This window comes from Saccopteryx bilineata, chromosome 4 (genome assembly GCF_036850765.1).
Source record: "Saccopteryx bilineata isolate mSacBil1 chromosome 4, mSacBil1_pri_phased_curated, whole genome shotgun sequence".
In the NCBI taxonomy this organism is placed as follows: Eukaryota; Metazoa; Chordata; class Mammalia; order Chiroptera; family Emballonuridae; genus Saccopteryx; species Saccopteryx bilineata.
Genome location: NC_089493.1, coordinates 278,911,742 through 278,919,130, shown reverse-complemented (window position 1 = coordinate 278,919,130; position 7,389 = coordinate 278,911,742). Strand labels below are relative to the sequence as shown.

Below are 7,389 nucleotides of genomic sequence, written 5' to 3'. Positions count from 1 at the left end.
CTCTCCCCACTGCACCACAACCAGTCAGGCAGTATCAAAGATTTTTCAATGAAAAAAATATTTTCCCCACACTACACTTCTCTCTCTTGCCAGAGGCAGTAATTACTATCAGTCTCTGGTGTATCTTCCCAGATGTAGCCTATGTTTATGTCTCTATATACAAGCCCTACCTATTTTATTTGTAAACACAGAAAAGCAGATTATACACACTGTTTAGTACCTTTTATTTTCTGAGCAGCAACGTATCGCTCATATCAGAACACATCTGTCTCATTCTTTTTGATGGCTGTGCAGTATTTTACTGTGAGGCCTCCCAGTGATAGACAGCTTTTGAAAACATATGTACATGTGACTTTAGGCACCCAAATAAGCACATCTGTCAAAAACAACAGTGTTTTCTTTTCTAAGACTTATCAAAGCTTTGTGCTTCCAGTTTCCACCAGAATTCTCAGGCACGGCCCACACTGGCTGCCTCCTCTTTCCTCCCACTCCCCGAATACCTACAATATGGCTTTCACCCACTGACACACTCAAAGACTACCCATGACCTGAGTGTATCATCTCTGACTTTTCTATAGAACTTGATCTCACGGCTCCTCCTGAAACTCTCCCTGCTTGGCTGTTATGGGAGATAACCTTTGTTCTGTTCCTTCTCTGGTCATGCTTTTCCGTGTCCTTTGCCTGTCTTCCAAAAGTCACCATTTGGCAGGAGCTGGAGGGAGTGGGACCTGCTGGGCCAGCCCTTTTAGCTCCTGGTTATCCCTCACCGGCAGTCACACCACTTGGCTTATGAAGGTTTTAATCAATATCCAAGTTTGAACTCTCTTCTAGGCTTAAGTCCTTCATTGAAAAATGTGCTGTTTTTAATTCTTGCATTGTTTTAAAATTTTTATTTATTAATTTTAGCGAGAGAGGAAGGGGGAGAGAGAGAGAGAGAGAGAGAGAGAGAGAGAGAGAAGAACATCAATCTGTTCTTGTATGTACCATGACTGGGGATTGAACCAGCAACCTCTGTACTTCGGGACGATGCCAACCGAGCTACCTGGCCAGGGCAATTTTTATTATTTACTTTTAATAGTTATTATGTCTTATTTTAAAAATATGAAAATTTGTAAAGAATAACAAAAAATACAACAAATGACACAGTAAGTACCAATGTATCTACCATTCAGCTTAATAGCATCTGACCAGTATAGGTGAAGCCTCTTTTACAGCCACCCTGCCACTGAGAGATAATCATTGTACTGAATTTGGAGTCTGTCAGTTCCTTGCATTTTAACTGAATCCTGCATTTTGGACTGACCTCTCTGGATATCTCTATATGGTATCTCACTCAGTATGGCTAAAAGCAAACACAAGTGATTTCATTTATGTAAAAGAAAAATACATATACCTGTATAAATCTGTCCATCCATCCACACATCCATCCACAGAAATCCTTCCAGAGAGGTCTCTATCAGGGATGGGCCAGACAGAACACACGTGCAGGCCTGTTTGTCACCTCTGTGGTACACCAAAATGTTGACAGTGATTATTTCTGGATGCTCGGACTATGGAGAGTTATTTTCTGCTCATTTGCATTTTCTAAATTTTCAATAAAGGAACATGACTTACTTTAAATGATAATAATTTAATAATACCCCAAACTTCTTTCTCTTTAGCCAATTTAGCTTTGACCCCAGACTCCCCTATTTCTGTAAGAATTCTGTAGTTCTTAGTTCAAAACCTGGTAGGTGTGCTTGCTATCTCTTTTCCTCTTTCACATTCCCTCAATTTCAACTATACTTTGAGGTTACTGGAGTGAATTTCTATCTCTTCTGTTAGACTGTAAGTTCTCCTTCTTTCTCTCTCTTTTTTTTTTTTTTTTTTTTTACAAGAGCTTGTGCTCTTTTTTTTTTTAATTTTTTTATTTTATTTATTCATTTTTAGAGAGGAGAGAGAGAGACAGAGAGGGATAGAGAGAAGAGAGAGACAAAGAGAGAGAGAAGGGGGGAGGAGCTGGAAGCATCAACTCCCATATGTGCCTTGACCAAGCAAGCCCAGGGTTTCGAACCGGCGACCTCAGCATTTCCAGGTCGACGCTTTATCTACCGCGCCACCACAGGTCAGGCTCTCTCTTTTTTTTTTAATTTGAGAGAGAGAGATACAGAAACATCAATCTGTTTCTGTATGTGCCCTGACCGGGATCGAACCCACAACCTTTTGCATATAGGAACGACTATTGCAAATAGTGCTCAATTTTATTCAGCACTGTTAGCAACCCAGCTAACCAACCAAGCTATCCAGCCAGGGCTTAGACTGCAAGTTCTTAAGAGGCACAGACCTTTTTTTCTTATCTAGTTCCTTGGGGCCTGTCATACAACAGAGTTCATAAACAGACACGCCAAACCTTCTGCTTGGTGCTTAAGGCTTATCTACATCTTGCAACTGTCACCTGGCTAAGAAATTGTCGCTATAAATAAGCAGTTTCTGTTTCAGCTATGTTTTGTCCTGGGTATTTACACTCTATCTCTTACTCCACCCAAGCCTCAAACTATGAAACAGGAATTAGAGTTGGTATTCAAATCCTTAGCCACAGTACTAGAAGGGGGCCCTCAAAAGAATCAAGTCATCGACGTGAGCTTCCTTTTCCCCCTCGATGTTGTAGCTGCTGTCACTCCACTTGCTGGGGAATTCTGGACGAGATTTGACTTGTTTTTCCATGCTGTTCTTTCTGTGGTCTCCTTGTTTCCTTCTGCGATAGAGTTCCAGATGGCTCAGCAGTGCATCCAAAATGAATATTTTGACAGATTGCTGAATGCTTGCAAACCATGTCACCTTCGATGTTCCAATACCCCTCCTCTAATATGTCAGCGTTATTGTAATGCAAGTAAGTACTACTGCTTCAGCAATTATTCATTGGTGTGAAGTCTTCTTTCTATACTGACTAATTATTCAAAGAATAGACGTTACAGGGAAGATGGTGAGATTTTCTGACTCAAAAGAGAAAAGGGAGCAGGGCAATTATTTAAATGCCAACAGGAGCAATTATTCAGAGCTGAACTCAATTTTATTCGGCACTGTTAGCAACCCAGTATTTTATCAACTCTTCTAATTAAGTGCTATTTAGAATTTGAAAGTCAATGCTCATGAATTAGGGGAATTGGATAACAAATAATCTTTACTTGATGTAGATGTTATCAGTTCATGATCTCTCTGACATTTCTTTTAATGCAGTGAAAAGAACAAATGCCATTCTTTGGACCTGTCTGGGCCTGAGCTTGCTAGTGTCTCTGACAGTTTTCGCGCTGACGTTCTTGCTAAGGAGGATGAGCTCTGAACCATTAAAGGACGAGCTTAAAAGCACAGGTTGGTTTCGTGGTCAATCTTTGAAATCAATTTCCAAGAGGTGGCTATTTTGAGTTTCAGTTCCTTTTCCTTTTTTACCTTGAATATGTACTTCATTTCATTAGAGCCCCTTTGAGTGACAGAGGACAGACAGCATGCTCAATTAACTCCTTGGTAGCAGACAGCCATCTTCTCTCTGGTGTTTACACCGTTTCTGCAGGTATCCTACAATATCAGTCTTCTCCCACATTCTCCCCTTGATAATCACTGTTTAGAATTCCTGAGGCTTCCTTGGTAAACATCTATCTCTTTGGCCAAAGTTTGCATGCTGATTAAATGACATGCTATCAGAAACTGCTAGCCAGGTCTGCTATTATGAGGAAAAGTATATTTGTAAAGATCTGTGGCCCTATTTTTAATATTCATATGTGTTATTTGCTTGGGTGAAGATTTTACTGTTGAAAAATATTAGAAATGAATAGCCAGTTGCTCCTGGATTATTTGAGCAATCATCTTAAAGATTATTATTTTTACAAGGAGCAGAGAACCAGTCCCAGAGGACTGACTATTCCTAGCGAAGTGATTGTTCCCTAACGCCCTCAAGGTCTTAAGGGCTTCTTAAATAAAACTGTTTCTGCAGCATCTTTGCCCATGATCTGATCCTCAAACACTCTGCAGACACTGACCTATCTCTTTCATGCATTTTTGGGTGCATAATCTGTACACCATCCACCTTGTTTGCTTTCTTGTGCAGTAAGAAGAGGTAAGTGGTTGTTCTATATCATTTATTCATTTTTATTTTTGTTTCTCCTGGGATCTGAGAAATAGGTGGAGAATAACTTTGAGTGTGATGTTTTGGAAGACAGAGTTATACTGAAGGTTGGGAGAAGTATTAAAACTTATTTTCACAGGCAGATAATGGGGGCATAATCCTTCCTTCGGTGATCACAGCAATTCATTAAAAATGTTAATCTGACACAAAAGTGAAAAGAGAAGCTAAAGTGTCCCCCATAGATTGGTGTTGGTGTGCTGCAACACGGTAACTTGTCATTTCATGTGTATAAAATAAGGCTGAGATCAGTCATCTAGATTTGTATGTCAAATCACTTGATTTTTAAACGTGGGCCAACTTAAGCAAACACTTAAAAACGCTCTGTGCTAAAGCACGTCCTTGAGCCTTTTGTATCTTGTGGCCGTGGCTTCTAGTGTAGGACATACTCATTTGTTTTGTAAAAATCTGTCTCGTACTGCTTTAAGCCTGAGATATACTAAGACTGTTATGAGCACACTCTGGGAAGTTTAGGTTAACTTTTCTGTTTCTGCATAATCAGGAACAGCTCTCCAGAACGAGGTTAATGCTGACCTGGATGATAGAGAAGATAGCAAGATTGGTGAGGAAATTCTTTCAAGAAACCTGGAGTACACAGTAGAAGAATGTACCTGTGAAGACTGTGCCAAGAGCCAATCGGAGGTCGATTCTGACCATTTCTTTCCACTCCCTGCTATGGAGGAAGGTGCAACCATCCTTGTCACCACAAAAACAAATGACTACTGCAATGACCTGCTTGCTGCTGGCAGTATCACAAGGGTGGAGAAATCGATTTCTACCAGATAATTAACCATTTTGAGTGGTGTTAAGCTACTCTGAAAATCTTTTTTTCAGGGTCCTGGCCAGTGGCTCAACTGGTTAGAGCATTGTCCCCATATCCAAGGTTGAAGGGTTGATCCCTGGTCAGGGCATATACAAGAATCAATCAATGAATGCATGAATAGGCTGAACAACAAATTGATGTTTCTCTCTCTTCCTTTCTCTTTCTCTCTAAAATCAGTAGATAATTAAAAACAAAATCTTTTGTCAGAAGGAAAGGATTATGCATCAGATTTCTTTATGATGATTGTTATCAGTTGTTGATTAGCTTTTTGTCCTCTAATTCTAGAAAATCTTTATGTTAGATATATTTCTCTGTCTTACTGTTGGGAGCTTAACTGTGGAAACTTCATTGATTTCCGTGATTAAATTAACTGAATTTCAGTGATAAAACCACTGAGAAAAACTACTGCAATGTGTAGATCTCATTGTCATACATTTCTCCCTCCTACACAGCACATATGCACTTCAGAACAAATTGAATTCTTCTCTTTAATGTTAAAGGCAAGCAAGGTTATTTTATGTACTTCTGTAGATAGAAGAAGCCTAGAGCCAGCCATGCTAATTTAGTGTGCAATGCAGGGGTATAGGTAGTTCCTGACCTTGTGAGTTTCCAGCTTAATGGAGGCCCCAGGATTTATTATAATAATATAAATATATGTAGAATTAAAAACTTATAAAAAGTTTACTAGGTATCATTTTCAGATCCAAATGCAGGTAATAATGATAGCTAATATATAGTTACTAATGTGCAGGCGTTGTTCTAAGTGCTTTACCTGTACTAACTCATTTAATGCATACAACAAACTGCAAGGTAGGTGGGCCATTATCATTTCCGTTTGTTACATTATGTCAGAAACTAGAGCAAGATAACAAACCTAGTCAGTAAATGGCTAAGCCATGTTTTAAACTCAGACATCTTGAGCTACTTATTTTTTCTTTTCACATCAACTTAGTTCCATTTATGAGTTCCCAATATCTTTGGGCTACAAGTATAAGTCATTATAGGGGGAGGGTTCCCTTTCTGGGGTTGAGAAAAGGTCCTGGGGTTGTGCAAATCTTCCTATGGAAAGGCGATGCAACAGGGGATGCCCTGTGATAATCTTTGCCTTTCATCATCGTTAAGATGCCTACTGGCACCGCAGCAGAGATCCTCAAGGGCTTGGGGCTTTGTGGCTTTTGTGTCAGGTTTGGGGTATGGGAAACCTTGGTGGGATCTATTTTTACCCATTTGGGGCTCATCATGGCTCCATTCCAGGCCATTAAGGGCCACAGGAGACAAAACAGTATAGTGGGTAAAGCACTGGCTCTTGGGACCAGACTGCCTGAGTTTGAATCCTGACTCTGTTACTACAAAGTTATAGACCTTGAGTGACTATAAGAAAGTTACTTAACCACTCTGTCACACACACACACACACACACACACACTCTTTTTAAAGTGTGGTTCATAATAAGTAACTTGGTTAGTTATATTGCTATGATTTTTATTAGTTCCTTTGAGGTCCAGTCTCTCTGAGGATAAGGTGCTTCTTATCCCCTCATGACCAGTACAACCTCAATAAATTAAGTTTTTCAAAAGTTGATGCTAGGCTTTTGATTCTTGGTTTTCCAGGACCAGGCTAAAATCTCGGGAAAAAGGAATTATAACATTTAAAGGGGATGGTTGCTATTATAAAGCATAAAGCACAAACTATAATTTCAGTAACTTAACCTGCATCTAGTGGTATGAAGGTACAGGGTGCTATGAGAAATTATAACACAGCATCCTCATGACAGCTCCATGAAGCAGGTATATGATACCTTACCACAGGTTACAAGGGCAGGCTGACCTAAACTAGGCTTTCTAGGGGAGGATTCAGACACACCCACTCCTTAACTAGAATAACAAATGAATGACTGTCAAGTATAAGTTTAAAAATGGGAAAAACCACTCTACTAACCAAACATACAAGTATTTTCATTAAAAATTAAAAAAAAAATTCAATTACAGTTGACATATCATATTAGTTTCAGATGTACAACACAGTGATTAGACATTCAGACAGCTGATGAAGTGATTACCCTGGAAGTCTAGTACCCATCTGAGAAGTATTTTCATTTTTACATTCTCCCTACACATGTTGTATTTTGACACAATTTTAATTATGGTGTACAGGCATTTTGCCATGGGCTTTTTAAACTTAATGTTTTATCAGTGGCCTTTCCCACTTTCCCATAATCTTTACAATTAGCATTTTCAACTACTGCAGAGACTCTTTGTGAGGTGGGCCATGATTTGCTTAGCTATTGTTGTAGTTGGGCTTTGGTGCTCCCCACTACTATGAACAATGAAGCAGAGCATCATTCGCCAAAGAACTCTTGAGCTCTGCTGAGTCCAAAAGATAAATTCCTAGGGGCCAGAGATGACATATT

General features: G+C 39.5%; 1 protein-coding gene across 1 annotated transcript; it reads left to right on the top strand.

The window, feature by feature from the left end:
• Positions 1–2,607: 2,607 nt before the first annotated feature.
• On the top strand, positions 2,608–6,348 carry TNFRSF17 (TNF receptor superfamily member 17). Its single transcript, XM_066278230.1, has 3 exons — positions 2,608–2,869; positions 3,217–3,348; positions 4,659–6,348. The coding sequence occupies exons 1-3, from the start codon at positions 2,752–2,754 to the stop codon at positions 4,940–4,942; spliced, it is 534 nt and encodes a 177-aa protein (XP_066134327.1). The 5' UTR covers positions 2,608–2,751; the 3' UTR covers positions 4,943–6,348.
• The last annotated feature ends 1,041 nt before the right edge of the window (positions 6,349–7,389 follow it).

Excerpts from the sequence above, each read along its gene's own strand:
- TNFRSF17 (XM_066278230.1), top strand. The coding sequence starts at position 2,752 with ATGGCTCAGCAGTGCATCCAAAATGAATATTTTGACAGATTGCTGAAT. Across the intron at positions 2,870-3,216 it reads TCAGCGTTATTGTAATGCAA|TGAAAAGAACAAATGCCATT; the intron begins GTAAGTACTACT and ends CTTTTAATGCAG. Across the intron at positions 3,349-4,658 it reads GGACGAGCTTAAAAGCACAG|GAACAGCTCTCCAGAACGAG; the intron begins GTTGGTTTCGTG and ends CTGCATAATCAG.